This window comes from Halteromyces radiatus (assembly GCF_025201355.1).
Source record: "Halteromyces radiatus strain CBS 162.75 chromosome Unknown BX664scaffold_2, whole genome shotgun sequence".
Classification (NCBI taxonomy): Eukaryota; Fungi; Mucoromycota; class Mucoromycetes; order Mucorales; family Cunninghamellaceae; genus Halteromyces; species Halteromyces radiatus.
This window is the reverse complement of record NW_026251688.1, coordinates 4,202,635-4,216,147: the sequence shown is the minus strand read 5'-3', so window position 1 is coordinate 4,216,147 and position 13,513 is coordinate 4,202,635. Positions and strand designations below refer to the sequence as shown.

Genomic DNA, 13,513 nt, shown 5'->3' with positions numbered 1-13,513 from the left:
TATTTGAAACAAAAAAATATACATATATTTATTCATGACATACACATTCCCCCCGTCAATAAAGCCATGGTAATCAACCAGGTCAAATGAATAACTAATAACAATAAACTATGAGATATCTTTTCACTATATATAAAAAAAAAGAAATCAATATCAAAACATATCATCTTTTATTTCTTCAAATTCCTTTACCTCCAAAAATCAAAGGTCGCCAAAAGAATCACAGGATATAAAAGAATGGGTCTTGTTGAATAAGGTTGACAAGGATATGTACATGTAGCAATCTTCAATAGATTATAGAATAGATATGTTTTAAAAAAAAATAAATAAATAAATATTTATCAGTCAACAAATTTAAATAAAAAAAAAATTACCTTGAAGACGGCTGTTGTCGTTTTCAACATACGAAGATAAAATTGTTCATTGTTGACCAATCGAGTATGGAGAGGAGAATCCAATAATAAAAGTGAATCATCATTATTTCGTTTCTGTCTTTTCCGTAAACTCGATGATTGATTGCCTGTTGTTTGTCCACTCGTTCTTCTTTTATTGGTATCGTCCATCCTATCTTCATCTTCCAATACATGTGTTTCCATTCTTTGTTCTAATTCTCTGACAGATGTTAGATCTGATGTTGGTACATAATCAAGTGACGATTGATAAGAAGCATGTTGTTTTGGTGATGTTGGATGTAAATGCCATGGAGAAGATGCACGTCGATCAAGAACAAGTGTGTTGATAGGAACCATATCTGATAAAGAAGAGAAAGCGGCGGTAGATGTATCATATCCAGGTGTTGGAGATCCTGATAAAGTAGATGGAGTGGCAGATGATGAGGACGTAGCCGAGGATGACGATGATGATGATGATGATGCGGATGATGATGCCGAAGGTTCACCAGGAGTCCAATCGTTTGAAGAGATATCTTGTTGTGGTTTTTGATGATCAAATTTCACTAGATCCAACTTGGATAAGATTTCTTGACAGGAAGGCCGTTTAGCTGGATCAGTAGAGAGAAGTAAACGGATCAGGATCTTGAATTCTTGTGGTATATCAGTAGCATGTTGACGTTTCATTGTTTCCATCATAGCCGCAGTGGATGAATCAACAGTACCTTGAAAAATATCCAATCTTGATTTAGGAAACTTAATTCTATCCAAAAAAAAAAAAAAAAAAAATTAGAATTATCTGAGAATGGGGTATATTTAAAATAAATATTACTCTTTAAATAAAAGTATTTCTTCACGTAAAAGATCAACATCATCTACATTGGAGTAAGGAAGCTTTGAATAACATAAATAATACAAGACCATGCCAAGAGACCACATATCAGCTTTTGGAGAATAATCCACCAGATTTTTGCCACGGGGATCAAGACGAACATGTTCAGGAGCCATAAATTCCATAGTACCTGTCGCTCCAGTTCGATCACTATCAGGAACACTTTCTAAATCTTCACATTCACCAAAATCAGAGATCAAGACACGAGGACTAATGAAAAAAAAAAAAAAATCAGAAGGAATAATATTTAAGTTGTTGAGTATCATATATAAAAACTTACATTTTGAATACTTCAGATCCTCTACGGCGTTCATCCCATTTTAGCAGTAAATTAGGTGGTTTGAGATCACGATGTACAATATTTTGCTGATGTAAATGAGCTAATCCTTGCACAATATCCAAAAAAAGCGAAGAGATCTCATTCATACTAAGTAACCGTTTTTGAGTCTGGATGGGTTGTTTATGTTGTGTTTCCGCTTCATATTGATCTTGTTGTCGCAATTGTCTTTTGATCCTTTCCCGTTTCAATTCCTTTGGTGTTTTCTTTTTATCTGTTGTCGGATGATCTTGAGGTGATATTTCAGGTTCAAGGTATTCTTCAAGATTCCCACCATTGGCACATTCCTATAATAACCAAATTGAATCAGTAAATGCAAAAATCATTATGTGTGCATTTTTTACCATAAGAATAAACAAGCAGGGCACTTTGGGACCTATAGTATCAATATAGAAAAAAAAAAAAAGGTGTCAACAAGACATTCCTTTCATCTTTTTTTTTTTGGAGCTTACCAAAGGGGGTCAAACGATCATATTCTAACCAAGAATGTTTGTAACTAACAATATTTGGATGATGTAATCGTTCAAGTAAATGTACTTCTCGTAACATCTTGACAAGCCATGTATGATTATTGCCTATAGCTACTTTCTTGACAGCATATTTCCCAAGTTTGACTCCATCCAATATATGTTCACATAAATAGACACTGCCACGGAAACCACGACCAAGTTTTCGTAGTTCAAGAAAGAATTTAGAATAGTATCCCTGATTAATAGCATTGGCATTCAAATGAAGAGTCGATGATGACGATGATGATGTTTCAACAAATAGTTCATCCATAGGCTGTTGTGATCCACTAGTTGTTCGAGGTGTGTTGTCATTTGAGGTGATAGGTGAACTATAACAATAATAAATGTTATCATTAGTTGGCTGTGATTGATATATGGTGGGAAGATGAATACTTACTCTGTAGGTGTTGAACTTAATAATCGAAAGTAGTTACGATCCATGTATGTTGGCTGCGTACTCTAAAGAAAAATATGAAAGACATCAGTGAACGTTCCTATTGTGAAGACAAAGAGAACATACCGGTATAGGAATATTCTTTGGATAAGGTCTATGACAAAGAGGGCATTCAACCGAATTCTAATATATACATTAATTGATAATAAAAAAAAAAAAAAAAAACGTTTTGGTTAGCAAATATATGTTGTTGTTTTTTTCAATATTGGTCTATAACATACCTCATCAGGGTGATGAATCTGAGGCGCTGATGGTAAAGTATCTTGGTTTTGTACTGGTATATAACGTTGTACTGAGATTTGTTGACTTTCTTGATTGTATAAAACAGTATTGCCACTAGTTTCATTGCGACTATAATAATAATAACAACAATAATAATAAAGAGGTTGAGTCAACATATACATGTTCAAATGACTACAACTTACAGAATGACAGTCCATTCTCTGTATGGCACCAATTCAAAATGTTGTTTTGTTGCTAAATTGCTACCATTATCACCTTCTAGTAAAGTACGAGATGAACGAAATTGACCGACCAGTGGAGTGCTGTCATTGATATCAAGAAGAAAGTTGCCTGCAGACCGAGATCGCTGTCGTAAGGGTATGTGTTGATTGTTATGTTGAAATGACGAAGATGATGATGAAGAGGATTGTGATGGTGAAATAACAATATGTTTTGGACTTGAAGGAGAAGGTTGATAATCACTGGGTAAATAAGGTAAAGGTAATGGGATTCTTGGCAAACTAGAAGGAGAGTTGTGTTCTGAAAGACGGAATGATATCATTTGTGTTGTATCTTCTGGATTGCTTGCACGACGATAAATAAACCGGTTCTGGACTTCCATTGGAAGTGATGAATCTTCTTCTTCATCAGCCATGATAAAATAATTAATGAAAATTGATGAAAAAAAAAAATGAAAAAAAGAGAAAAAAAATCAACAGAGTTAAGCGTGAGAGGAAGAATAGAAAAAAAAGAAAATAAGAACCCAGGCTTCAAATTCGCATAAACCAATGAAATCATCCTCTTGTATTTTATACCCCGCTGATTTTTTTTTTTCTTTTCTTTTGCTAATCACATGCATTGGCAAACCCCACACTCACTTTTTTTTTCATTTCTTCCCCTTTCTTTTTTTTTTTCTTTTTGGACCATGACAACAATACTTTCACCAAAGGATCCTTTATCAATTACTTGCGACAAACTGAGGTATTTAGGGAATGGTCAAGTCACTTTTAACCGGTACTTTACTACTGGTGTGGGATTGATTGAAATCAACCAACCTGAACGACATAACTCATTATCAGGGAAAATGATGGTAGAATTCAGAGATATTATTCTAGATTTGGAACAAAGACAACAAGACGATGATTTAGTCGCTCTTATTGTTACTGGTAGTCGTGGGAAATCTTTTTGTGCTGGTATAGGTAAATATATATATATCTATATAGAATGAAGACCCAAAAGTGAAATAACCATTTCCTTCTTTTTTTTTTTTTTTTTTTTTTGTTATGATTCTATAGATTTAGTATTTGTTCGTGAATATATGCATGGATCTATGGATAATACAGAAACGGTGAATCGATTAATGCATGATACTCTGACACGTCTATCTCGTCTTCCATTGATTACGGTGGCATCCATATCAGGAGCAGCATTCGGTGGTGGCACGGAACTTATCACAGCATTTGATTATATTTGTATGGATTCTTCTACAATTCTTCGATTTGTACAAACAAGGATGGGTGTATCATCTCCTTGGGGAGGTGCTCGACGATTGGTGGCTCGAATTGGACGAAAATATGCTCTCAAAGTGTTGGCAGGTGCTCCTACAATAGATGCTGCTTATGGTTTGGAAATTGGTTTAGTGGACAAAGTGGTCAATGCAAAAAAGAAGGATGAAGCTTATAATACCTGTTTGGATGGTTGTCTTGAATTGATTGAACCATTCATATATGATCAGAAAACCAAAGAACGTGTCTCCCCTGCTGCCGTACGTGGAATGAAAATGTTGGTATCTAGATCAGATGATGTACATAATGATATAGATTATGAAATGTTATTATTTAACAGTGTAGTTGGATCTTCTAAATTATGAAATAAAAAACTCTCTTTTTTTTATGTACCGTATTTAAATATCCTTTTTTTTTTTTTTTGTGAATGGATATGATGGTATCATCAAATATCATAGAATCATTACATAATCAAACTCATAGGAATCATTTATTGACTTTTATATTATTATACGATGAATCATAGTGGTTGGTGAAAAAAGTAGCCAATGCAGAATTCATGTTTTTCAAACCACGCTTGGAATGTTATCACTCGAGTTTGTCTTTTTTTTTTTTTTTTTCTTCGCTTCTTTTTTATTATTTTTATTTTTTTATTTTTATTTTTTTTTCTTATATATATATACTTACATCTATATATATTTACTTTAAATGTTGAATATACTGAAAAAGACATGGATGCCGACTTTGGGTATACGATGGACAACGCGTCGAATGATCACGGCTACACCGATTCGATTACAACAACCAGTAGAAGAAGAACATGAACAACCTGTTATTACATTTATTGGTGGAGGCAATATGGCAGAAGCAATGTTAGGTGGATTAGATGCAAGTGGTTACTGCAAATTACGATATATTGAACCATTGAAGAGACGACTAGAGTACATGCAAGATAAATATCCCAACATTTTAGGATTAACCGATGAAAAGGATCAACAAACGGAAGCTTTACACGATGCCGATGTGGTTGTGCTAGCAGTCAAACCTCCTCAAGTACGTCAAGTGATGCCTATGGTGACTAGTTGCTCGTTGTCATTGCCATTGATTGTCTCTATTGTGGGTGGAGTGACGACACACCAAATCATTTCATGGATGAATATACAACAAGGATCAACAACAATACCTCCAGTGGTTCGATGTATGCCAAATACACCAGCATTACTTGGAGAAGGAGCTCTTGGATTATATGCAAATACGTCGGTGACTTTGCAACAGCGTGATCTTACTGAACGCATCATGCGGGCAGTGGCAAAGGAAATTTTATGGGTAGAAAAAGAATCAATGATGAATGCTGTCACGGGAATCAGTGGAAGTGGACCTGCTTACTTTTTTTTATTGATGGAATCCATGCGTAAGTTTATTTATTTATTTTTGAAAGATCAAAACGGAATATAGTTTATTGTTATGATTGATTCATTTTTTCTTTTCTTTCCTTTTTTTTTTTTTTTTTTTTTTTTTTTTTTACTGATATGGGATTTATAACATAGAAAATGCTGGAGTGGCGGCTGGATTAACTGTAGAAGAAGCCACTAGATTAACGATACAAACTTGTTTAGGGGCGGCTCGAATGGCACAACTTGGGCATGATGACTTGGCAACCTTACGGAGAAAAGTGACCTCACCCAATGGAACCACTGAAGCTGCTATTCAATCTTTGGAAGCAAATCAAATAAGACAAGTAATGAAAGATGCTGTTTTTGCTGCTACCAGTCGTGCTGAACAATTATCCAATGAATTAGATTAGATGTTTTTTTTTTTCTTGTTTTTTTTTTTTTTTTTTTTTTACTGAAGATCGGCGGACGGACTATGAAATAAATAAAAAAACACTTTATGGAGGGTGGGAAAACGAAAACGTGTATTCTCTTTTTTTTTTCTATCTATATATATGTGTATATAGTTTTTTTTTTCTTTTTTAAGTACGTGTATTACGACAAGAAAAATATGGATGATGCACTTTTAGCACGACTACAAAAGAATACTTTGGAAGATGATGATGATAAGTATAAAAGATCCGGTGAAAATGATAGTGATATATCAGAAGATGAAGAAACCAAATCCTCTTTTCAAGATGTAAGTAAAAATAAAAAAAAAAAGTCAATTGTATCTAACTATTTAGCTGTTTTTTCTTTTTTTATTTATTTATTTATTTATTTGTTGGACCATGGCTAGGAAGATTTTACAACAACGATGGCTATGCGACAAGGAGGACGACACACTGGACCTAAAGGAGTGATTGATGATCAAAAATATCAACAACAGCTGGATACAGCCAAGAAGCAACAACAAATAGCCGATTATAATGCTAAACTATTAGCCAAGGCACCCATGACGACAACATACATTCAAGATCAACAGCAGATGGAATTGATATTGGAACCACCCAAACGACAAGAAGAAAAAGAAGAAGTTTTTGAAGAAGATGAACAAGTAATTCAACAATATCGGAAAAAACGATTAGAAGAATTGAAAAAGTTGAAGAATCACGATATACGACAATCACATCGAATATTTGGCTATGTACAAGATGTGGATGTGGATGATTATGCCGAAGCCATTGACAAGGAATGGCGCACTGTCCCGGTGATTGTACATTTGTATGACGATAGTTTAGAAAATTGTCGTCATTTGGACTTTATTTTACAAGGATTAGCTCGAAAATATTGTTTGGCCAAAATGATCCGAGTGTCTGCATTGGATTTGGAATTCGATTTGGTGGGATCACCTGCTATTCTGGGATACAAAAGTGGGATGTTGGTTGCTAACCTGGTCAGATTGGATGATGAAGTGGGTTCTAGATATACTGCAGAAACCGTAGAAGATGTCTTGGTTAGGTAACTCATTAAAAACAGTGATATCATGGGACAGCAGTGTGTGTGTGTATACATAATTTTTATATTGTATGACATGATTATCAGGGGAAAAAAAGAAATGACTCACATGCATGATTCTCACTTTTTTTTTATTTTTATTTTTTATTTTTATTTTTATTTTATTTTTTTTTATTAGACATGAAGCTCTATCAGAAGATGATCTATACATTATACCAGAAAAAGATGATAATGATGATGACGATTTTGATTGAAATAAAAAAAGAACCTTATACTATATCACCTTTTTTTTTTTTTTTTTGTGTGTGTGTGTCTATTTTAGTATTTTTATTTGGGGGAACAGAAAAAAAAAAAAAAAAGTAATAGAGAATTGACTCTTATTTCTACATTTGTCTTGATCATAAAAGGTTACTTTGACTTACTCGATATAGTTAAAGGGTTCCGTGCAAGAGTTCCCTGGAAGAAAACAGCGTCATAGCATGAACTCAAAATAATCCCTCTCTCTCTTTTATGCCTCTTTTTTAGTGCGGAGTGTTCACTGATTCTTTTCTTCTCACCCCACCCCTGATTTAGAATACTTATTGATAAGATATCAGCCAATCAATTATCACTGATCTTTTTGATTGCTTGTGACAATCTTTTTAAAGGCCGAGGGTGTATAAATTTGGGAACTTGGACCTCTTTTTTTTTTTTTTTTTATCTTTTTTTCTTATAAAATATCAATTCTATAAACAATGACTACAATGACAACCTCCATCAAGGTAGAAAGACTTCAAGCCATTTCTTCTCATCTTTCAACACAACCTACTATTTCCTTCATTGGTGGTGGTAACATGGCCGAAGCCATTCTTGGTGGGTTACATGCCAGTGGACATGTTGGGTCTAAACTCAAGTACTCTGAACCTTTTGCCGAACGACTTTCATATATGCAAACCAAGTATCCTGAATTGAACGGTTCTGCTGATAATTTTCAAGCCATTGAGGGAGCCGATGTGGTGATCTTGGCTGTCAAACCTCAAGTACTTCGTCAAGTTCTTTCTAGTTGTGCCACTGCCTTGTTGAAGAATCCAAATACATTGATTATTTCTATTGCTGCTGGTATCACTACTCAAGATATTTATAAATGGATGAACACTGATCAACCCGCTAGCATTGTACGTTGTATGCCTAATACTCCCTCCTTACTAGGTGAAGGTGCCATTGGTCTTTATGCTACTGAATCTGTTAGTCAACAACAAAGAATGGCTTCTGAAAATATCATGCGTGCTGTGGCAAAGGAAGTTTTATGGGTAGATAATGAAGCTTTGATTGATTCTGTCACTGGCATTAGTGGTAGTGGACCTGCTTATTTCTTTTTAATCATGGAAGCCATGCGTAAGTTCTTTTTTTTTTTTTTTTTTTTAGTATTTGACTAATTTTTTTTTTTTTGATATAGAAAATGCTGGGATTGCTGCTGGTTTAACACCTGAAGATGCTAAAGCATTAACACTTCAAACATGTTTAGGAGCTACTCGAATGGCACAAACCTCAGAAGATGATTTGGCTACTTTAAGAAGAAAGGTGACTTCTCCTAAAGGTACAACTGAAGCTGCAATCAACTCTATGGAAGCCAATAATATTCGACAAATCATGAAAGATGCTGTATTTGCTGCTGCTGATCGAGGACGTGAACTATCAAAAGAACTAGGTCAAAATTAGTTTACTATTTTTATTTTATTTTTAGTTGTATAGTTTAACCTTTTTATATGTACATATCATTATATTCAACTTTATGGAACAAAATAAACAAAACAAATCAATACCATCTAGTAAGATTGCATGAACAAAAAAGGAGTGTGGGGTCAAAGAGTTGAATTGAATGACAGTGACCAATATGATTGTTGGATCAAACAAAGCTTACAAATGTAACGTAGAACCGACACTAAAATGAATGACTCCGCTCAAGCACATCATTTTTCTTTTTTTTTTTTTTAATTTGTCCTTTTTTTTTTCTTCTTCCCAACCTTTTCTTTTCTTCATCATTTATTATGGCCACTACAGTAGATCCTGTTACTCTTCCTCCTCTTAAAGAAGAAAAACAAGTCTCTGCTGTAGCTGACTTTGTTTCTGGAAAGTAAGTCCCTACTTTCATTTATTTGTCTCCTGAAAGTTTCATTGGTATTAACTCCAATGGATCTTTGTTTTTGAATATTATTAGTTTTGGTGGTATGGCCAATGTACTTGTAGGTCAACCTTTGGATACAATCAAGGTACGATTACAATTAGATCATGGAAGGTTCAATGGAGCTTGGGACTGTGCAGTACAAACCGTCAAAAATGAAGGTGTTTTGGCTTTATATAAAGGTAATATATATATTCAATTGGATAGGTCAGAAGACAAAAAAAAAAATAAAGGATCCTTCTTCTAAAACCTCTTCTTTTTTTTCATGATAGGCATGGCAAGTCCACTGGTTGGTATTGGTGCTGTGAATGCTTTATTATTTGCTGCTAATTCTCAATTCAGACAATTATTACAAGATCATCCTGGACAAGTCTTATCTATTGGTCAAATTGGTCTTGCTGGTGCTGGTGCTGGTAAAAAAAAAAAAAAAAAAAAAAAAAAAAAAAAAGGATTCATTGATTCAAAAATCAATTTTCATAGGGATTGTGAATAGTATTTTAGCTTCACCTGTTGAATTACTTAAAATTAAAATGCAAGCTCAATATGGTAAACCTATGGGACAAGAACGATATTTCACTGGTCCTGTGGATTGTGCAAAATATTTGATTCAAAGAGATGGATGGGCTAATGGATTAGGTAGAGGCATGTATGCCACCATTTTACGTGAAATCCCAGCTTATTTTGGTTTCTATACCGGATTTGAATTGGTCAAACGACAACTTATTAAGAATCAAGAGCATGATGCTACCGTGACTCAACTCATGATATCAGGTGCTGCAGGTGGTATTGGTTATTGGATCTTTAGTTATCCTTTTGATGTAGTGAAATCAGTGGTAAAATGAAGAAAACTTTTCTTTTTTTTTTTTCTTTGGAAAAGACTAATCATTCTTTTTTTGTATAGGTACAAAATCAAACAGAAGCTCCTAAAGGATTATACGTTACCAAGGTGATGAAACAAATCTATGCAAGAGATGGAATCAATGGACTTTTTAGAGGCATGGCCCCAACTATTCTTCGAAGGTAAAAAAAAAAAAAAAAAAAAATGATATCATTCCTAATGATATTACATCATTCTCATTGGTCATCGGTCTTTTTTTTCTTTCTTTCTATAAAGTATTCCTGCTGCTGGTGCCACCTTTACTGCTTATGAACTATCCATGAGAATGTTTAATCATCTATAGATAAAAAAAAAAAGTTAGGTATTATTATTATTATTATTATTTTGAATGATCCATAGTTTAGACTTGATATGTATATTATTCCCCCACATACACCAAAAAAAAAAAAAAACAATAAAAGGAAATAAAAACTTAGAGGTGTTTTAAAACAAGAAGTGTATTCTCTCACACATACCCCTTATTTTTCCATGATGCTTATGAAAAGGCGCTTGAAAATAATGACATCCAACTTGACATTCAATTCATGCAAGATGTAGAACTGTGTAATAAGACAAATAAAAATCATGTCCGATGATTCAACAAAACAATAACAAAATAAAACACATGAGAAAACATGACTTTTTTTATTATTATTGGAGGAAGTAAATAAACAGAGAAGAAGAAAAAAAAAATCTATTAGAGAAAACAATATACAAAACAAAAGAATGTACCGTAAAAAAAAAAAAAAAAAAAAAAAGAGATGTAGAGATACAATGGAGTTAATAAAAATGGATAAAATAGATGATAAGGAATGGTTATGTACTAAATTATTGTTGTTGTTGTTGTTGTTGACCGGATTCTTGACCAGTAGGTTCTTGATGTAAAGCGGCAGTACACAATTGAGATAAACGAGCATATTTGTTTCCATCTTCTTCTTCAGTAGATCCAGGAGGTGATGATGAAGTACCAGAGGAAGTAGACGCACTGGGCACAGGAGTCATGTTTTCAGATTTTAATTCAGGACTATGTTTCACTGGGGCAGATGATTGAGGAGTATGAACAGTAGGTTGTTGTTGTTGTTGTTGTTGATAATACAATTGAGGACTAGCTTGATCTGCCTTGACAGGTTGAGGAGAAGGTTGTTGTTGTTGAGATTGTTGAGGTTGTTGTTGTTGTTGAGGTTGTTGTACCATACTACCATAATGTTGAGGTAAAGAAGGATGTGGATAACCATGTTGAGGATGACTAGGAGAACCATCACCTTGACCTTGCATAAGAACTGGATAAGCCATTTGTGGATACATAGGATTAACAACACCATATGGAGGAGCTACCATTTGTTCCTTATAGTAATGTCCATAAGCTTCATAAGTTGGTTGACCATATTGATTGAGATTACCAGGGAAACCATAAGGTATAGGAGGAGCACGTACAGCATTGGCATATTGACCAGTTTGATCTTCAGGCATAGAAGTAGTTTTACGCTGAGTAGGTTTATCACCTTCTATATAATCATGAATGATTAGTTCTCTTTTCTTTTTTTTTTTTATTTGATTTTGTTTTATTTACCAGTCTTTTGTCTTCGCTTGTAAGGACCACGTTTAATACCCTTCTTTCTTTCTTTGCGTACAGAGTTGGCACAAGTATCAGCAATACCATATTTGATACAACGAGGACAAGGACGAGCATCATCACACTTTTTACATGCTTTTTGACAATTGGCTTTTTTTTTAAAAAAAAAAAAAAAAAAGATTGAGCGGAAAAGAAAAGAAAAAAAAAAGTTTTTCGTTTTGAATACTTACTACAGGCATTCTTGACTTGTTTACGTTTGGAAGGTTGAGCAGTAGGATCATGATGTTGCATAGGAGGTAAACCATTAGGATGAGGCATCATAGGAGGACCATTAGTCATCACTGGATGAGGACCAGAAGTAGGATATTGAGGAGCTTGATAGCCTTGTTGATAATAGGGCATAGATTGCATATTTGAATGTAACTATAAATAAGTTTGTTAATAAAAGAACATATTAGTACCAAATTAGAAAAAAGAGAGTTCGGGTAAACCGGGAAAAAAAAAAGTGTGTATCATTTTCTTGATTTTGTGGAGAGAGGAAAAAAAAAAAAAAAAGAAAGACTGAACAATAATAAAAAGATGATTGAAGGTTGACAAGAATAAAAAGGTTGACAAGAAGAAGTGCGGCGACGGAAACTGACTTTTTTTTGAGTATGGAATATAAACAAAAAACAAAATAATAAAAAGAAGAGTGACAGGAGATAGAAAAAAAAAGAAAAAAAGAAAAAAGAAAAAGGAAAAGAAGAAAGAAGAAAAAAAAAAGAAGAGGAACTTGGGAAATAGAATAAAAATAAAAAAAGAGAGAGAGAGAAAAAAAAATGATTTCTTTTGTTTACCTTTTTATTATTTGAGTGCTTATAATCGAAAATAAGATAAAAGAAAAAAAAAAGAAAAAGAAGAGGAAAAGAAATAGGCGCGCAATATAAACAATATTGTGTTATAACTTGAGTGGCGGATTCTGAAATAGAAACAAAAAAAAATTTTTTTCTTCCTTACTCTCTTGTCAAAGACCAATGAAAATGATGGATTCTAAATCTAATAGTACTATTCATTTTCATTTGTTCTTTTTTTTTGGGATGATTTTTTTTTAAAAAGAAAATATCAAATTATATATTTTTTTTTTAAAAAAAAAATAAAAAAATAAAATAATTTCTCCACATTTTTTTTTATATAGTGTATTCAAAGTTAGTTTGAAGCGCATACTTTATTTATTCTAACTGAGCTTTATATATAAAAGAGGGTTTATATTGAACTTTTTAGGTAGTGGTAACAAAATGATATGGAGACAAAAAAAATCAATGTAATCCGGTTCAATTTGATTGGTTCAATTTCATTTCCGATTTTATATTTCTTTTTTGATTGGTGCTGAGTAAAACTTATGTTCTGAATGGCTTTATCCTCATGCATGGTTTCCATGTTGGTCATGGGGGAAACACATCCAAGTAAAACTTAGAAGATGAACCCCGAAACAATCCACCATTCGAATAACATACTTTTTTATTCACTTATGCAAATATGAAGAAAAAAAAAAATGAGATCGCCGAACCAAATTTGGTAACATAGAGAAAGAGGGAGGGTTTAATGCCTTTTAAAAAAAAAAAAAAAAGGAGAACACGATTTTCGTTGTATACAATGTCAAAATGATAGAAATTCCGTCATATAATGTTATGACAACAGTCAAAAATATGCAAAAAAAAAAAAAAGCC

The 13,513-nt window shown here is 33.3% G+C and overlaps 7 protein-coding genes across 7 annotated transcripts; 5 read left to right on the top strand and 2 right to left on the bottom strand.

The window, feature by feature from the left end:
• Positions 1-32: 32 nt before the first annotated feature.
• On the bottom strand, positions 33-3,365 carry BX664DRAFT_257805 (kinase-like domain-containing protein; the record flags this gene model as incomplete). Its single annotated transcript, XM_051540519.1, has 13 exons — positions 33-126; positions 193-284; positions 375-597; positions 856-1,152; positions 1,222-1,491; positions 1,562-1,905; positions 1,963-1,994; positions 2,071-2,456; positions 2,525-2,577; positions 2,648-2,704; positions 2,803-2,932; positions 3,007-3,066; positions 3,211-3,365. 13 exons carry the CDS (start codon positions 3,363-3,365, stop codon positions 33-35), a joined length of 2,193 nt encoding a protein of 730 aa, XP_051403977.1.
• Positions 3,366-3,695: 330 nt separating this feature from the next.
• On the top strand, positions 3,696-4,705 carry BX664DRAFT_293448 (ClpP/crotonase-like domain-containing protein). The gene is made up of 2 exons (XM_051542046.1): positions 3,696-4,002; positions 4,099-4,705. The coding sequence occupies exons 1-2, from the start codon at positions 3,729-3,731 to the stop codon at positions 4,671-4,673; spliced, it is 849 nt and encodes a 282-aa protein (XP_051403976.1). The 5' UTR covers positions 3,696-3,728; the 3' UTR covers positions 4,674-4,705.
• A 338-nt stretch (positions 4,706-5,043) lies between these two features.
• On the top strand, positions 5,044-6,112 carry BX664DRAFT_347695 (pyrroline-5-carboxylate reductase; the record flags this gene model as incomplete). The annotated part of the gene is made up of 2 exons (XM_051547555.1): positions 5,044-5,719; positions 5,856-6,112. The coding sequence occupies 2 exons, from the start codon at positions 5,044-5,046 to the stop codon at positions 6,110-6,112; spliced, it is 933 nt and encodes a 310-aa protein (XP_051403975.1).
• Positions 6,113-6,309: 197 nt separating this feature from the next.
• BX664DRAFT_312551 (thioredoxin-like protein) lies at positions 6,310-7,450 on the top strand (the record flags this gene model as incomplete). Its single annotated transcript, XM_051542606.1, has 3 exons — positions 6,310-6,438; positions 6,538-7,199; positions 7,375-7,450. The coding sequence occupies 3 exons, from the start codon at positions 6,310-6,312 to the stop codon at positions 7,448-7,450; spliced, it is 867 nt and encodes a 288-aa protein (XP_051403974.1).
• Positions 7,451-7,904: 454 nt separating this feature from the next.
• Positions 7,905-9,056, top strand: BX664DRAFT_293446 (pyrroline-5-carboxylate reductase). Its single transcript, XM_051542045.1, has 2 exons — positions 7,905-8,570; positions 8,632-9,056. The coding sequence occupies exons 1-2, from the start codon at positions 7,931-7,933 to the stop codon at positions 8,892-8,894; spliced, it is 903 nt and encodes a 300-aa protein (XP_051403973.1). The 5' UTR covers positions 7,905-7,930; the 3' UTR covers positions 8,895-9,056.
• A 110-nt stretch (positions 9,057-9,166) lies between these two features.
• On the top strand, positions 9,167-10,647 carry BX664DRAFT_327153 (mitochondrial carrier). Its single transcript, XM_051544362.1, has 6 exons — positions 9,167-9,309; positions 9,394-9,539; positions 9,630-9,770; positions 9,838-10,190; positions 10,259-10,377; positions 10,472-10,647. The coding sequence occupies exons 1-6, from the start codon at positions 9,224-9,226 to the stop codon at positions 10,536-10,538; spliced, it is 912 nt and encodes a 303-aa protein (XP_051403972.1). The 5' UTR covers positions 9,167-9,223; the 3' UTR covers positions 10,539-10,647.
• A 683-nt stretch (positions 10,648-11,330) lies between these two features.
• Positions 11,331-12,568, bottom strand: BX664DRAFT_327148 (uncharacterized protein). The gene is made up of 2 exons (XM_051544361.1): positions 12,038-12,568; positions 11,331-11,957 (listed from the first exon to the last, which is right to left on the bottom strand). Exons 1-2 carry the CDS (start codon positions 12,216-12,218, stop codon positions 11,797-11,799), a joined length of 342 nt encoding a protein of 113 aa, XP_051403971.1. The 5' UTR covers positions 12,219-12,568; the 3' UTR covers positions 11,331-11,796.
• Positions 12,569-13,513: the final 945 nt, after the last annotated feature.